The sequence below is a fragment of the Podarcis gaigeae genome, assembly GCF_964106915.1.
Source record: "Podarcis gaigeae genome assembly, chromosome: 4".
In the NCBI taxonomy this organism is placed as follows: domain Eukaryota; kingdom Metazoa; phylum Chordata; class Lepidosauria; order Squamata; family Lacertidae; genus Podarcis; species Podarcis gaigeae.
In genome coordinates, this window is record NC_139677.1 from 105,183,006 (window position 1) to 105,200,437 (window position 17,432).

The 17,432-nt window shown below is 50.7% G+C and overlaps 1 protein-coding gene across 17 annotated transcripts in view; it reads left to right on the forward strand.

The window, feature by feature from the left end:
- Window positions 1–17,432, forward strand: part of STIM1 (stromal interaction molecule 1) — a 106,279-nt gene that overhangs the window by 83,313 nt on the left and 5,534 nt on the right. For 6 of the 17 annotated variants that reach the window (XM_083736455.1, XM_083736461.1, XM_083736453.1 and 3 more), the window contains 5 exons: window positions 9,697–9,874; window positions 12,253–12,420; window positions 13,616–13,716; window positions 14,911–15,149; window positions 17,285–17,362. In XM_083736455.1, coding sequence (XP_083592581.1) covers window positions 9,697–9,874; window positions 12,253–12,420; window positions 13,616–13,716; window positions 14,911–15,149; window positions 17,285–17,362 — 764 coding nt within the window. Of the gene's footprint in view, window positions 1–9,696; window positions 9,908–12,252; window positions 12,421–13,615; window positions 13,717–14,910; window positions 16,189–16,682; window positions 17,363–17,432 lie in introns of all 17 variants that reach the window. The other 11 variants (XM_083736457.1, XM_083736465.1, XM_083736464.1 and 8 more) reach the window with 4 other exon arrangements.

Genomic DNA, 17,432 nt, shown 5'->3' on the forward strand with positions numbered 1-17,432 from the left:
ATTATGTTATGTTCTAAGATTATGTCTGAATAGGATGAGAGTGTTGGAGATACTTGCGAATGTGTATGTGAATCCGGTCTTGGGTGTTTGATTTTCGTTGTTGTGTATACTGTGTATATACGGACAATGACAATAAATTTATCTATCTATCTATCTATCTATCTATCTATCTATCTATCTAACGCAGACATCCAGTGAGCCTGAACATTGGAAGATTCTGAGCAGATAAAAAGAAGGACTTTTTCATGCAGCACATGGTTAAATTGTGGAACTCCCTGCCACAGGACGCAGTAATGGCCACGAACCTAGATGACTTTAAGAGAGGATGGGGCAAATTTGTGGAGAGGGCCAGCAGCAGCTATTAGCAACGATAGAGGCTGAGGTCTGTCTCCATGGAAGAGGCAGCAATGCTTCTGTATACCACCAATTGTTGGCAACTGCAGGAGGGGAGAGGCCTCTTGTGGTCAGGTCTTGTTCATGTGGGAATGTTGTAGATACTAGGAGAGGATATATTGATTTAATGGTATCTTTCCTCACACAGCTGCAGCGCAACATTCCCCAATATATAGCAGGAAGCTAGTTGGTGGATTTGTTTGAATCCAATCTAGCTTCTCTAGATTGGGTTTGTTCCTGGTAAATCTCCTTTGTTCCATTTTAAAAAGAATAAAGACACAACAGTCTTCTCTTAAAATAATGATAATAAGTTTACTCACATTCAGTTCACAGTTGGATCCCTGAAGGCAGGCTTTAGCTTAGAGTTACAGAAGAGGGTTTGAGTTCATCCCATATGGGGATGAGCCCATGTGCTGCTGGCTGAGGGCCAGCAGACAGCAAAATACATCAGTATCAAGAGGATGAAGAGGGAGGTGGCTGCATGACCAGCCCCTTTAATGGGGTCTCGCAGGGTCACGCCCACCTACCTGGTCACACGCAGGGGGAGGAAGCTCCAGACCAGGTGTGACAGGAAGTCCTCCTGGCTGTGGAGTAACACCCCCCTGCATGTCCACTCTAGGCAAACAGGAAGTGCTGTACTTGACTGCTGATGTTACATCCCACAGATTTCCCTTTGGGGCATCTGGTTGGCTGCTGTGAGAAGAAGATGCTAGACTAGACGGGTCATTGGCCTGATCCAGCAGGCTCTTCTTAGGTTCTTATGTAACGATCTGTATGGACGTGACAGTCAGGTGCAGGTGGAGTGCAGAGAGCATCTTGCAGGTGTTGTGCTCCTCCTGCCAGACAGGTGTGGGGTTGCCCCGACTTGGCCCTGTGAACTGGCCTGAGGGCCTCCTTTGCTGGCTCACCAGGACAGGTGAAGCACCAGCAGTTGGGTGCAGCCTGCTCTGCTCCTGACACGAGGAGAAGAGAAACATGAGGTGGCTTCCTCGGAGCCTGAAAGGCGGCCAGTTCTGAGGAACAAACTGCCTTGCAGTGTCTGCGGTGCCATTTGTTGCTTTGGCAGACGTCACTCTCCAGCATGACAGACACACAGAACTTTTCAGCCAGGAACTGGCTGAATGATCTCTGCCTCTTGTAATAAATGCCCAGTATTTATTTATTTATTTATTTGATTCTTATGCTGCTTTCAAGACCGTAAGTCCTTTCAGAAAGTTTCACAAGTCGAAGTTACATTAGAATGTAAAAATACCCTGCTTTAAAAATCACACGTAAATTGGTTTTAGATTTTCAGTGAATTCTGACAGAGCGGCATAAAAGTAGGACACAAACTTCCATCACAGCCACCCTCCCAAATCCCAGTGAACTACCTTTAATAAAAGCAAGTACAGTGTGAGAGGGAAAGTAGCCCTGACTTCCCTAACCAAAGGTGGATTGAAAAGAAATGTATTTGGGTCTCCCCTAAAGAAAGCAACACGAGAGCCAAACCACTTTGATTGGGGAGGGGGAGGGAGGGTCCCATAGATGAGGCTCCACCACCAAAAGCGCATCAGAATTAGGTTTACCTTCGGGAAGGATCTTTGGGAGAGCATCCTGGAGCACCGGCCTTGCTGGCCCCAACACACGTGCTTAAGGACAGGGGCGTGATGTGTGCAAGATCCCATGTGCAAATATATTAGCCAGTTCTCTGGGATGGGCCTCCTAGTTGGCCCAAGACATACAGTGAGGGGGGGGGGAGTATTTGATCCCCTGCTAAATTTGCCCGTTTGCACTCTAACTAAGAAATGACCAGTCCATAATTTTAATTTCAATGGAAGGTTTATTGTAGCTGTGAGAGACAAGAATAACAACAGGAAAACCCCGAGGAACCCAGAAGACAAAAGTCAGAGACTGATGTGCATTATAATGAGTGAAATAAGTATTTGATCCCTTTGCAAAAGATGACTTAGTACTTGGTGGCAAAACCTTTGTTGGCAATTACAGAGGTCAGACGTTTCTGGTAGGTGGCCACAAGATTTGCACACATCTCAGGAGGCATTTTGTCCCACTCCTCTTTGCAGATCCTCTCCAAGTCAGTCAGATTTCGAGGCTGACGTGTAGCTACTCGAACCTTCCTGTTGTTATTCTGTCTCTCACAGCTACCATAAACCTACCATTAAGATTATGGACTGGTCCTTTCTTCATTGGAGGGCAAACGGGCAAATTTAGCAGGCGATCAAATACTTCCCCCCCTCACTGTAAGAACATCAGAAGAGCCTTCTGTTCTCACAGTGGCCAACCAGATGCCCATCATGGGAAACCCGCAAGCAGGATCTGACCATCAGAGGAACTCTCTGCTACTGAGGTTTCCTGGCATTCAGAAGCATGGCTGCCTCTGAATGTGGAGGTGCAGAGCAGAGCCATTGTGGCTAGTAGCCATCAATAGCTCTTTCCTCCCCCATGAATTTGTCCAATCCTCTTTTGAAGCCACCTGGGTCAGCGGCCATGTCTGGTGGGAGCGAACTCCACAGTTCAGCTCTGCGCTGCTGCACGAAGAAGGACTTTTCTTTTGTCTGGTTTCACTTCAGCTCACAGGCTCCTTTCTGCCGGGAGACAGAAATTCCTCGTTAAGCCGCAGCTCCAAACAGGCCCCTGGAGCGCCAGGACCCTGCCGAGAGCACGGGGTTATCTCTGAAACTAGGAACGTCACAAATATTCCTTGTTAATTGGGGAGGGAAACGTTTTTTTCTCTGAGGCAGAAATGTGAGCCGAAAACAAGTTTTGCCTTGCAGAGGAGCCGGCGAAGAGGGTGGCTGAGACGGCTTGTGTGTGGCGGTGGCTTTGAAATTGCCCTGCCTGTGTACTAGTGGTCCCCAAATTGGGTGGCAGCACCCCGGGGGTAAGTGGGAGAACTGGAGGTATAAATATCAGGCTTTGAAAAGCTGCTATCCCCAGATAAAGTTCATCAAGCAAATAGTTTTCATTGGATTTTGAATAGTAAAGGTAAAGGGACTCCTGACCATTAGGTCCAGTCGTGGCCGACTCTGAGGTTGCGGCGCACATCTCGCTTTACTGGCTGAGGGAGCCGGTGTACAGCTTTCGGGACATGTGGCCAGCATGACTAAGCCGCTTCTGGCGAACCAGAGCAGCGCACGGAAACGCCGTTTACCTTCCCGCCGGAGCGGTACCTATTTATCTACTTGCACTTTGACGTGCTTTTGAACTGCTAGGTTGGCCAGAGCAAGGACCGAGCAACGGGAGCTCATCCCGTCACGGGGATTCGAACCACCGACCTTCCGATCAGCAAGTCCTAGGCTCTGTGGTTTAACCCACAGCACCACCTGCGTCCCTGGATTTTGAATAAGTGTGCAATTAATCATTACTGTTTTGACCTTTATTGACTTATCGCCTTCCTTAGTGGGTTGTGCAAACTGCTCTTCTGAATGTTGCTTTTCGTACGGTAGAGTAGGGGGCACTGGGAGGTAACCAAAAGAGCAGTCGCCCGAAAAAGTTTGGGAACCACTGCTGTGTTCCAAGCAGCTGCCTTGTGTTTTTGGTGGGCTTCGCAATTTGCAATGCTGCTTCAGTGACACAGCGGTGGCCTGTTCTGCTCTTCCCAGGCAATGTGTTTATTTGAGAAACTCGCCTGCCAGAGTGCACATTTTTCGCATTCCCCGCAGCGTCCCATGCTGCCGTTGCATAGCGAGGCCTGTGCCGGATGCTTCTGGAAAGGCCTGAAGGCAGCTGCTGCAACGACATCCCTCTCCCTCGCCCTGGCACCTCATCAAAGCGACCCCCAAGGGGTCATCTAGCCCAACCCTCTGCAATGCTCAAGGACGCCCGACAGACGGCCATCCAGCCTCTGCTTAAAAACCTCCAAGGAGAGTCCACTACCTTCTGAGGGAGTCTCCTCCACTGTCAAACAGCTCTTGCCCTAAGAAAGTTCTTCCTTGTGTTTCTTTGGAATCTCCTTTTTTGCCGTTTGGATCCCTTGGTTTTGTGCCCTTCCCTGTGGAGCAGCAGAAAACAAGCTTGCTCCATCTTCCTGTGACAGCCCTGCAGAGTTTTGAAGATTGCCTTTGGAGAAAGGAGCAATGCAGCAGAGCAATGCCCAGGAGCCAAGGCTTGGCCTTTGGAGGACATTCCACTGCTCTCCCTCCTCGGAGTCTGTGGATCTCAGCCCTCCTGGGGACTGGCTTCCTCCTCAGAATTCTTGCTTTGTGTTACGTTGAGCTCCAGGGAGGCTCCTGTCACTTCCTTTCACACCAGCACCCACCCAACCTTGCTGAGTTTGATGCTCTTAGAAAGCCGGCTTTCCCTTCTCTTATCAGTGTGAACTGGAGGAAACCTGGATTCTCCGGCATCTCCTTCCCATTCAGCTTGGGGCATTCCATCTGCAGCTGAATTTCAGAGCCCCTTACTGACTGGCCTTGCAGTTTTGTCTTCTAAACATAAGACAAGCATCAGGCCATTGGTCCATGAAGTCCAACATACTGTTTTCACGGTCGCCAAGTGGATGCCTCTTTTGGGGAACCTGCAAGCAGGATTTGAACGCGAGATCCCTCTCCCCTTCTGTGGTTTCCAGCAGCTGGGATTCAGAAGCATTGCTCTTCTGACTGTGCAGGCAGAGCAGAGCCATCATGGCTAGTAGCCTTTGATAGCCCTTTCCTCCTCCATGAATTGGTCTAATCCTCTTTTAAAGCCTTCCAAGTTGGTAGCCATTACTGCCTCCGGTGGCAGCGAATTCCATAGTTTAACTAGGTTCTGCATGAGGAAGAACTTTCTTTTATCCTTCCTGAACCTTTCATCACCCACTTTGGAGCATTCCGTCTGTCACTGAGCAGCGGAAAACAAGCTTGCTCCGTCTTCGACGTGGCAGCCCTTCAGGTCCTTGAAGGTGGCAATCATCTCACCTCTCAGTCTTCCCTTCTCCTGGCTAAACATCCCCAACTCCCTCAGCCATTCCTCATAAGGCTCTGCTTCCAAACCCTCGATCATTTCGTTTGCCCTCCTCTGCATGCCTTCCAGCTTGTCAGTATCCTCCTTAAAGTGGGGTGCCCAGGACTGAACACAGCACTCCAGGTAGAGAGTGCTGACCAATGCACATTTGGGGGCTGAAACCCCCGAAAATTCAGTGCAGCCTCTCCCTTGCTCTCTGCTTTATGCATTGGTTTTGTCACCGGGTGCTGAATCTCCCAGGAGAATAGGTTTCCCCTCATTGCCTTTTATGCCTGCTTGTCTTCCACCTCCTTTGATTCTCTTTTTTTTTTGTCTTTTTATTATTAATTTTTTATTAAGAATTTCAGCATAACAATACATCAAAAACACATCATCCACATTTACTCAGCACGTATTAATCTCTGCATATTATAAAATTGTAAAGATCCTTAGCCTACCTCTCTCTATATTACCAATAATAAATTTGTGTATGTTCATTCAAAACCTGCCAAGGAGTCCAATTCACTTTGTTGTTTCTTTAAATGCTTTGTAAAAGGTTCCCATTCTTCTTTAAAGTCGCAGTTGTCCTTATCACGCAGTTTGTGTGTCAATTCCACATAGTCCATCAGTTTCCCTTGCCACAGTTCTTTGGTCGGGATTTCTTCGTTCTTCCATCCGTTTGCTATTAAGACTCTTGCCGCCGTTGTCGCGTACATGAAGCTGTTCTTCAATTTCCTTGGCCTCCTCCTTTGATTCTCAAAACAAATTGCTGAACCAAAGCCGACTGAAAATACCCTAAAAGTAAAACATGGCCCGAAAAGGAAACATTGGCAGGGTGACAGAAATGCAACGTACAGAGGAGGCAGCCAGTGGTGTCCCAGAACAGACCCTCAGCAGGTGACAAGGAGGTGCGCGCGCTCTCTCTCTCTCTCTCTCTCTCTCTCTTTCTCAGGACGTCCAGGCCCTGGAGGCCCATTGTTTTCTGCTAAGCAAACACCCGGCAGGCAGCCGCAATACCTGCCCTTGCGTTTCAGAGAACAGCCCATGGAGAGGGCCTGGGGAGACTCCACACCCTCACCAGATTCATCCTGCCACATTATCACAGCAGAAGTGCCTGCCCAGGAGGAGAGGATTTATTCCTCCTCTCTCTTCCCGTGGCAGGGAGTTCCATAGTTTAACTCTGCTCTGCACGAAGGACTCTCTTTTGCCAGTCCTGAATCTTGCAGTGTAGGAAGTGTGTGTACATACACACATGCAAACTAATGTATCATAGTTTGTGTCTCTTGATATCTAAATGTGGACATACTTGGAGCAGAATCCTGCACCTCGTGGCAGCCTAGGAGGGAAGCCCTGCAGGCAGCAACTTTCGTCTCTCCAACAGGAGCATGTTTTCATAACAGTTAGACCAGTGTTTCCCAACCTTGTGCCTCCAGATGTTTTTGGCCTACAACTCCCATCATCCCTAGCTAGCAAGACCAGTGGTCAGGGATGATGGGAGTTGTAGGCCAAAAACATCTGGAGGCACAAGGTTGGGAAACACTGAGTTAGACCATGCATCCCTAACCTGTGGCCCTCCAGATGTTTTGGCCTACAACTCCCACGATCCCTAGCTAACAGGACCAGTGGTCAGGGATGATGGGAATTGTAGTCCAAAACATCTGGAGGCCTGAAGGTTGGGGATGCCTGAGTTGGACTGATTGTTGTCCCCTGGAATTTGAAAAGCTGACTGCACTTGTTTCGTTGGTTCCTGGTGAGGAATTACAGCGAATTACGCTCACGTCAATTGCTCTTGCTCTATATAGATAAAGGCAGACTGAAGATTTTCACTTTTAAGGTTTGAACGGGTGTCTGCAGGCAGTGGAACACGTAGAAGCCTGCAGATTTCAGTGTCGAGGGAACAGGCATTGGTGAACTTCGTAGAATTGGGGGCAGAGGAAGTTTTTTAAGATCTTGGGATGTTAGGTCCTGAGGGCTGTGGCTTACTTTTGCAACATCCCATGGGGTAATCGTGGGCCGTCCTTAGATCTGAATCTTAGAAAAACGTTATCTTTCCGAGGCAATGCGCATGCTTTTGTTGGAGGAAGGCTGGGGGGGGGGGGGGAGAGCAGCTTGTGGTCTGGGTCCTAAGAGCCAGGACAAAGATTTCCGCTGCCTCCTTCCATCCTCCTGGGATGCTGTGCAGTGACGTAAACTCGTTTCACACATACCCCAGGATGGCTCAAAGCCCACAACTCTCCTTGGAACAGGCTGATGCAATTGTCTCCATTTCCTCTCTTGGCAAAGGTCCTTGTTTTGGACAGTGCAAGGGCTCCATTAAAGCATCAGATCAGATTGAAGTCCAGCTTCTCAGAGGATGGCAAAGCCCAATTCATGGAAACTGGAACCAGCCGCTGAATAGGTGTTGTAGGTCCCCTGCAAAAAGCATTTCTGGGTGGGTGCCCACCGTAGGCGAAGCCCCTCTCTCAGCCTCGCTTTTCCACTTGCCATACAGATGCAGTTGTCTCTTTTGCAGCATCACTGCAAGGTGGGGTGGGAGACTGAGATACGCATGCCCTGCATTTTGCAGCCTTGGAAGCAAACGGCGCTGACAAAAAGCAGCTCTGTGTGCCTGGGAGAGGTTCCTTTCCCTTCTCGTCAGCCGCAGGGTGCGTCCAGCTACTTGCCGAGAACCCCCTGCCTAAACCTATGTCTGCCAGGCCTCGGTTCCACTCTGGGTGGGGTCAGAGGGAGGTGTGCTGGGCGGCTCCCCCAGAGTCAGGAAGTCCCCTGCCTTGGAAAACGCACCACCGTCAGTCGTGGCTGGGAGCCAAGGTTTGGTGAAGAATGTAAGAAGAAGAGCTTGCTGGATGAGACCCATCTAGTCTGGCATCCTGTTCTCACAGTGGCCAACCACATGCCCCATTGGGAAACCACCAAGCAGGATTCAAGCCCAAGAGCCTGTGGTTTCCAGCTGAGGGGTTGATGGTTGGTTGGCAGAGGGGTGCTGCAGGTGGGGTTTTAATTGACTTTTAAGCTTGCATTTCCTTCCTGCCTTCATTTCCTTCCTTTTTTTAATATAATTTTTAAAAATATAATATTAAAAAAATATATATATAAATTTTTATTAGTTTTTTAACGTATCATTTTCAACAGCAATTATACATACTTTTACTTCTTATTCAATTTTTTTGACTTCCATCAGTCTGGTCTGAAAATTTTCCAATTTAGTCTCTCAGTATGCATTTCTTATTTTCCCTATTACATTTCAAACTTATAACCATTATCTCTTATCTTTTTCTACTTTGTAACACTTTGTATATTTCTCCTTACAAAACTTACTGTAGTCCTACTAGCGTAATTTGTTGGTTACAATTGCTCTTCAGATAGTTCATATACTACTTCTTCCAATCTTCTGTAAATCTCTGGTCCCGCAGGTTTCGAATCCTTCCTGTCACTTTGTCCAGTTCTGCATAGTCCATTAATTTCGTCTGCCATTCTTCTTTCGTCGGAATTTCTTCTTGCTTCCACTTCTGGGCTAACGATACTCTTGCCGCTGTTGTTTCATATAAAAACAGTTTAACATCTTGCCTATTAATGTCCTGGCCTATAAAAGGTAAAGCGACCCCTGACCATTAGGTCCAGTCGCAGACTACTCTGGGGTTGCGGCACTCATCTCGCTTTATTGGCCGAGGGAGCCGGTGTACAGCTTCCGGGTCATGTGGCCAGCATGACTAAGCCGCTTCTGGCAAACCAGAGCAGCGCACGGAAACGCCATTTACCTTCCCACCAGAGTGGTACCTATTTATCTACTTGCACTTTGATGTGCTTTCGAACTGCTAGGTTGGCAGGAGCAGGGACCGAGCAACGGGAGCTCACCCTGTTGTGGATATTCGAACCACCGACCTTCTGATCGGCAAGCCCTAGGCTCTGTGGTTTAACCCACAGCGCCACAAATGCTTCTAGTTTTTTTAAGAATGTATATTTCAACCCTGCCTTCCTTTTCTTAATCTTCTTGGAGCTTTGGGAGGCTAGGCACCAAAGCAAAATGAATAGGGGCTGTAGAATTCCTGCGTTGTAAGTGAAGCCATGCCTATATCACCACCTCGCTCCTGTTTCTGGATGACCTGGCCCTTAGTCTTGCTCTCCACTGTCAGCTTCCCTGTGCCTTCTCCCCCCAACACCCCTCTCTGTGCTCTTTCTGTCCAGCTCCCCTCTGAGCATCTGAATCAGCTTCCTCCTCCAAGGCATTTCTCTGAGCTTCAGGACCTGCTTCCTTGCTCTCCATTCTTGCCAGCCCACCTGCACTCCTCCTGGGGCAGGTGACTGCATCTTTCCAGACTTCCAGCCCTAGCACTCTGCGGGCAGCCAGTCTCATGGCCCATTTCTGCTCTGTCTCTCTCTGTTCAGGCTCCAGAAGGCCCAGGAGGAGCACCGCACGGTGGAGGTGGAGAAGGTCTCCTTGGAGAAGCGGCTGCAGGACGAGATCAGCATCGCCAAGCAGGAGGCCCACCGGCTCCGGGAGCTGCGGGAGGGGACAGAGAACGAGCTCAGCCGGCAGAAGTATGCAGAGCAGGAGCTGGAGCAGGTACGCCCTGGCCGGGAGCAGCCCCCATGCCGGGTAGGTGGACAGCTCCTCCTGGGGGGCTTGAACTCTCTTTGGGCTCTGGAGGTTTCTGCCTGACCTGCTGCCCTTTGGAACTGAGCCCCCCAAAGCCAGCCTTTTCAAAAAGGTGGCAACCATATGCCAGATTCTCTCCTCCCATCAGTCCCAATTTTAAAATGAGGCACATGATTCCTGTCTCCATATAATTGGGCTAAGCAAACCAGAAGGCCTCGTCCAACCTCAAGGCAGTCGTATCTTTGGCCTGTTTCCCATGACCGCTTGATCTCGGGCAGCAAGACGGGCACAGACAACCTCTCTAGCCCAATCTCTGTGGCCCAAGAGGGTTAGAAGTGGCACACAGGTTTTGAGGTCCAAGTTGGGGTTCGGGTCACCGTCCGGCCTCCTGTCGTCCTCCCCGCTCATGTGTTCATTGGAGAAGGTGCAGAAAAGAGAAGCCAAAATGACCCAGGGGATAGAGCGACTTCCTAAGGTTGCAGGGTTTGGGGATTCTTAGTTTAGAGGTGACATGATCGAAGTTTGTGAAATGATGCATAGCAGGGAGAAAATAGATGCAGAAGAGTTTCCCCTCTCAACACTGGAACTCGTGGACATCTGATGAAGCTGAGCGTTGGAAGATTCAGGATGGATCAGGGAAAGTCCTTTGCAGAGTATGTAGTTCAGCTGTGGAACTACCTCCCACATCAGAGAGTGAGGACCACCAACTTGGATGGCTTTTAAAAAAAGGATTGGACAAAGTCACGGGAGCAGGAGGGGGCTGTCAGGAGCTCGGCCTACAATCGAGTAGGACGCTGGCGGGGACACACGCCTGACTGGCATGTTCCCTCCCTCCTGGTTGATCGTTTGGGAGCTTCATAAGCTTTATTCAGCCAGAACATCACAGCGACCGATGCCAACAGACACCAGCACACTTATGGATCCACAGAGTTTGCGCATCATGCGCGTGACAGACCTCAGCAACTCAGCATTTTGGCTAATCTACTTTATTTACATATAAACACACACGGAGCACTGCAACATGGCTCCTTCTCCCTCTAGCATCAGACAGCAAAGAGAAAAAGAACAAAGGACAATAGTCCCACTTCACGGAATACAAACATCCTGTCTCCGTCACTTCCCACTCTGTGGAGTCAAAACATAGACCGTCATGTGATAGACAACAATCCCATGACTGCAGTCCTGGAGCAGGAATTCTAACAGGGGCCACGGATGACTATTAGCCAGGATGCTCTGCCTCCACAGCTAGAGAGAGCAAGGCTTCTCAGGTGCGCCCTGGCACACCCTCCTAAAGGCTACTGCACCGTGAGAGCCCAGTGGAGCCTGTTGCAGCCTCAGCAGGCCCCACCAGGCCTTTTGGGGGGCATGCCATGTTGGGATACTGCCAGGGAGACATAGGCCATCACTGCCTCCACGTCGTCTCCGGACGTCCATCGATCTCCCGTAGATACAGTATCAGCTATTAGCGACACGAGCTCCAGAAATAGATTGCCACATTCCTGGGCTGATGCACGCTCTATCAGCAGAATTCACACACAGCAAAAGTTGCACTCAGGAGAGTATCATTTAGAATGTTTATTCAGCGTTAGTCAGAACAAAGAAAAACATGACCGCCTGCTAGCGGGTTCAGGCACCAAGAGAGAAACGAAAGCAATAGCAAACATAAACATCCTGTGAACAGGAAATACGCAGACTCTGTGTCACATAGCCTGCTCCCTTTTAAGGTGGAACGGAAATATCCCAACATGCCAGAGCTCCTCCCAGTGGCCTGGTGGGACCTGCAACAGGGCCTCCTGCTGCTGCGACAGGCTCTGGCAGAGCCCGCTGTTGCAGCGGGAGAGCCCACCCGGCTGCAGAATATTGAGGGGGCCCAGACCCCTCGCTGAAAATTTTGTGGGTGCCTGGACACCCAGGGCTCTACAGAGACGGCGCTCTAATGTTTCTGAATGCCTGTTCCTGAAAGCCACAGGACTCTTGTGAGGGCTCTTGTGCTGAGATCCTGCTTCCTGGCTTCCCACGGGCGACTGATCAGTTGTCATTTCCACTCTCGAGGGCACACAAAGGGGCATGAGCTGCAGCGTCCCGATTCCAGGCCCCCTTGATAGGGTGGGAAGGGAGACCGTTCACCAGGATGCTCTGAGCCAGTTTGGCAGTAGGCAGAGGAAACCGGAACCCATGGCCCAGAGAGACTGGAGCGGGTGGGGGGTTGTCGGATGGAGCTGGTGCGTCTTGTCGTTGACCGTGGCTGATGCCTCTCCCCCCTGAGGAAATCTCGTGCGCCTGGGGCCCCCTTGCCTGCCTGCCGAAGTACTAGAGCGACTGCTGTTGTTCCCCGCTCCCTGCAGGTGCGCATGGCGCTCAAGAATGCGGAGAAGGAGCTGGAGTCGCATAGCAGCTGGGCCGTCCCAGAAGCCCTGCAGAAGTGGCTTCAGCTGACCCACGAGGTGGAGGTGCAGTACTACAACATCAAGAAGCAGAACGCCGAGAAGCAGCTGCTTCTGGCCAAGGAAGGGGTGAGTGAGGGGCAGGGAAGAAGGAGCAAGGAGGCCCAGTCGAGAGGGAGGACTTCTTCACGCAGCGCATGGCTAAACTGTGGGGTTCTGGTCGCTTCGCCTCAAAGAGGGTATGTAGGATTGGAGGAGGTTCAGGAAAGGGCACCCAGAATGATCCAGGGGTGGAGCAACTCTCCTACGAGGAAAGGTTGCTGCTTCTGGGGCTTTTCGTTTAGAGAAAAGTCAACATGATAGGAACTTGTGAAATTGTGTACCGCATGGAGAAAGTGGATAGAGGAAAGTTTCTCTCTCTCATTACACAAGAACTTGAGGACATGCAATGATGCTGTATGTTGGACGATTGCTGTATGTTGCACTTTTCCCCCTCCAAAAATGAAGGGAAATGTGTGTGCGTCCTATGGAGCAAATGCAGGCTTTCGCTGAAGCCTTGAGAGCGAGAGGGGTCGGTGCGCAGCGACCCCTCTCACTCTCCAGGCTTCAGGCAGCTATCCGCCGGGCTCAGAAGGCTTGCGGAAAGCAGCCTGTTCTGGGGGCTGGGGTCGGGGGAAGCTCGGGTGGAGAGGTTGCGCATAGCTAAAGAGGAAGCTTCTTTGCTCTTTGGGGCTGGGGGGGAATAATTCCCCCCCTTTATTTCCCCCCCAAAAAAACTAGGTGCGCTATATGGTCTGGTGCGCCTATGGAGCAAAAAATATGGTACTTCTTCACACAGCAGAGAATTAAACCATGGAACTCCCTGCCACAGGATGGTCTTGATGGCTTTAAAAGACAAATTCATGGAGGGCTTTTGAGGGCTCCTAGCCCTGGTCCCTATGCTCTTGCTTCCACAGTTGGAGGCAGCGATGGTTCTGAAGGCCAGTTTCTGGAAGGGGAGGGGAGAGGGCTCTTGTGTTCGAATCCTGCTTACAGGCTTCGCTTTAGGCCACCTGGTTGGCCACTGTGAGAACAGGAGGCTGGACTAGATGGCCCATTGACCTGATCCAGCAGCCGAGCTCTTACGCTTCAATGAGGCCCATGGAGGTGGGAGACAGAATCCACAGACTGCTCAGCTCACTGCAACAAGGGTGTGGGCTGTGTCTTCCTTTCCTAGCCTCGCCCTCTGGGTCCCTTAGGGGCTGGCAGCTGAGACTCAGGAGCAGAAAAGTTTGAATAGATGCAAACTTTTCAGTCACATTTCTCTGCTTACGCCCTTTTCCAGGCCGAAAAGATAAAGAAGAAGCGCAACACTCTCTTTGGGACATTCCACGTTGCCCACAGCTCGTCCCTGGACGACGTGGATCATAAAATCCTGACTGCCAAGTGAGTTTCCTGTGTTTGTGGGCAGCTTCTGTCCGCTCTGCCCCCTCCGCAAGACCCACATCCTAGGAAGCTGCTAAGCAGGTTTGGAGCCCAGAAGCCAGGAGCCTTCAGCTGTGCGGGAGTCAGATGACCCCCCCCCCAGTCTGTTCTGCGGAAGCAAGAGCGCTTCGCGAAAGAGGAAGGGCCTAGCCGCCCATCCGCTCGGGGTTGGGAGCAGGCATCCAGAAGGACTTGGGCAAGGCCACTCTGCAGGCTAAAGATGTTCTGTGACGCGGCCACATTGCCTCTGCTTCACCACTTTTTGTCTGGAGATGCTGCCAGAGATGGAATCTGGGGTCTGTTGCATGCCAAGCAGAAACTCGGCCACTCAGCTCTGCTCCTTCCTTGGTTGGGGTTTGTGGAACTGTAGAGTTGGGGGCACCCCAGAGGCCATCCAGACCAACCCCCTGCAAGGCACCTCAGGCCTTTGTCTCTCCGCTCCCTCCAGCCCTGCTTCTTTCCTTTCCTTTCTCCCCCCCCCATAATATTTGTTTATTTCTTTTCACCTGTACACATTTATAACAAAATTGTTTAATAACCATTCTCTGAGATTCTCTGAATCTCCAGACTTCCCTCCATCCTCTACATGGTTGCATGTACCAATATTTACAACTACATGTCAGTCCATTCTCCATAGTTTTCGTATTCCCAAATTGTCCATAATTTTCATTACTTTATAAGTGGGTCTTATAGTCCAGCTAAAGTTTTAATTTGTTTACGATGGTCTCCTAGGTAAATTATAATGTCCCCCCATTCTTTTTTAAAGTCCATGTCTTCTTGATTTCTGACTCTCCCAGTCAGTTTTGCCTTTTCGGCATGGTCCAGCAGCTTGGCTTGGCTAATAACATCCATGCATCGCATACATGAAAAGTCTTTTCTGATCTATCGGGATCTCAGCACCTATAATTCCTAAAAGAAATGCTTCTGGTTTTTAAACAAAAGTTATTTCAAACATTTTTTTCAACTCATTATACACCATTTCCCAAAATGATTCTGTTACCTTACATGGCCACCGCATATGATAAAAGGTATCTTCCTTTTCTTTACACTTCCAGCAGGTATTTGAAGTTGTTCTATACATTTTAGATAACTTAGATAACAAATACGACCGGTGCATCATTTTCATAGAAGCTCATTCCCTTCTCCACCCCACAGGCAAGCCCTGAGCGAGGTGACAGCAGCCCTGCGGGAGCGGCTCCACCGCTGGCAGCAGATAGAGATGCTCTGCGGCTTCCAGATCGTGGTCAACCCGGGCATCCACACCCTGGTGTCCGTCCTCAACATCGACCCCTCGTGGATGGGAAGCTGCACGCGGCCAAACACCTCGCACTTCATCATGACCGACGACGTGGACGACCTGGATGAAGAAATCGTATCCCCCATGTCCATGCAGTGTAGGTCTCCCTGGGGAGCGGGGGGGACGGACGGACAAGGGGCTTCACAGCAATGGAAAGCAGGGAGCCCTCACCTGTTGGAGGGCTTTAGGCTAGCAGTGATTCTCAAACTTGGGTCTCCAGTTGCTTGTTGGACTACAACGCCCATCAGCCCTTGCTAGCAGGACCTCTGGGGGTCACGGATGATGGGAGTTGTAGTCCAACAGCAGCTGGAGACCCAGGTTTGAGAAACGCCAGCTAGGGGATGGTTTGCTTTCACACAGTCCTCCTGGTACAGAGATTCCCAAAGCTTTTCCTCTGTTATTATTTATTACCACCCTATACCTGGAGGTCTCAGGGGGTTCACAGAACAAAATCAAAATATAAAACCACAAAATATATAATCGAAATGAAAACAGCAACCCAATAGCCCCCCCCTCCCTCTGTTCCATCAACTCACCCCCAGTGCCACCCATCCTACCCAAAAACATTATTTGGAATAGCAGTTTGCACAACCCCCTAAGGAAGAGAATCACACAGTAAAATTGAAGGTGGTAACCGTGAATTGCACAATTATTTGCAGCCCAGTTATAAAACTATTTCATTCAACTGATTCAACAAAATGGATGGGCTTGATCTGGGCATGCCAGCTTTTCACGATAGTGATTTGCACCTCCGTTGTCCCCCTGCCACTCCCTTAGCGCTCCCCTTCCCCGGTGAGCCCACTTCCCCACCCCCACTTTGGGAACCTCTGGACCAGAGCCCCCTCCCCATATCACCTTCCTGATATGGGGCAAGAAGCAAATTCTACATGGAGGGAAGTGGGAAGCGGCCCCCACCATCCTGGTAACATGACAGCGCCTGTGTGCTTTAAAAGCCGGGTGTTCTGCCCTCCCCACCTCTGCATTAAAGTGGGGCGGTGGTGGGGAGGAGGAGGAGAGTGTAGCCCTGGGGCTACAGAATGCCACCGGCTCCCATTGTGTAGCTTCAAGACTGCTGGAATCAAGCAGGGCTTGGTAAGGCTCAGCTCAAGGGTGCTGTTCCTTTGAACATGCGCAGAGCCAGGGGCGCCGACTTATAAAAAATATTGGGGGGCGGGGGCCCATACAGACTTATAAAAAATATTGGGGGGGCCCAAGACCTCCCAACCGCTGCTGCTGGGGGAATGAAAGGGGCGAGCCCCGGGCTGCCCCAACCTTAAGTGAACCTGTGAGGGCCCGCCCTTTGCGGCAGCCGATTGGCTGCCGCCGTGGGCGGTGAATATTAATGAGCTAGGGGGAATCCCCGCAAGATTGTTGATGGGTCGAGAGCCCGCAACCCCACCCCCTCTCTAGATCGGGAGTGGCTTTGTTTTAACTCATTACTGAATGTATTTTAAAAGGTAACTATCGTCAAACAAGGAAAATAAAAAATACCAACATAATTTTGTGATTTTACAAAGCATAATATAACTAATAATTTTCTTAAATTATTGGGGGGGCAGAGCCCCCCCAAACGAATTTTTGAGGGGGCTCGGACCCCCTCAGGCCCCATGGAGTCGGCGCCTATGTGCAGAGCGTTCCCCAAGCTCAGCCAGGCACCTGCAGTCTGGGGCTCAGGGGTTTCTGAGCAGAGGTTTGCACGCCAGCGTTTTGCTCTTCTGAAGCACCCCTGACGCACGGTGGTCTAAGGCAGGAGCGCCTGGCTTGCCTCTGCCCTGCATTTCCCCAATACTGGGAGGAGTGGGGGGTTGGTGGGAATTTGCTGCTGTGCTTCAAGGGACCCTGAGGGTCATCCAGCCCACCCCCGGCAATTTGGGAATCCCCTAGAATAGACTGGAACCTGCTCACCCTAGGCAGGGAAGGTGAGGACAGAGCGGTTGCTGGGGGTGTCAGCTGGGGGCAGACGTGGGGAAGGCAAGCCTGGGGGTGGTGAGTGGGCACAGAGCCACAGAGTGGGAAGGGGACCCCAATGGGTCATCTGTCCCAACCCTGGCAATGGGGTGCAGAGCAGTGGTCTAGGTTTGACAGGATTGGGGCGGAGGGCAGGGCAGGGTGCTTTGCTTGCCGTTCAGAAATGCCTGTGCGAGGTGTGATGTTTCTCCCCACCAATGACGCCCCCCCCTTTCTCTCTCCCCCACCGGCCTCCCTGCCCTCCTCCCGGTTGGCTAACGCCAGACGCAGCCTTGCTCTTGGGGCACAGGTTCAGCGACCGCTCATCCCTCTCCTCGGAGGACCAGTCCTGGAAATACCCCGGTTTGAGGATTATTATCTTGGATTCTCTTTCCACCCTCTGAACTAAACGCAAAGGGCAGGCAGGAGGGGC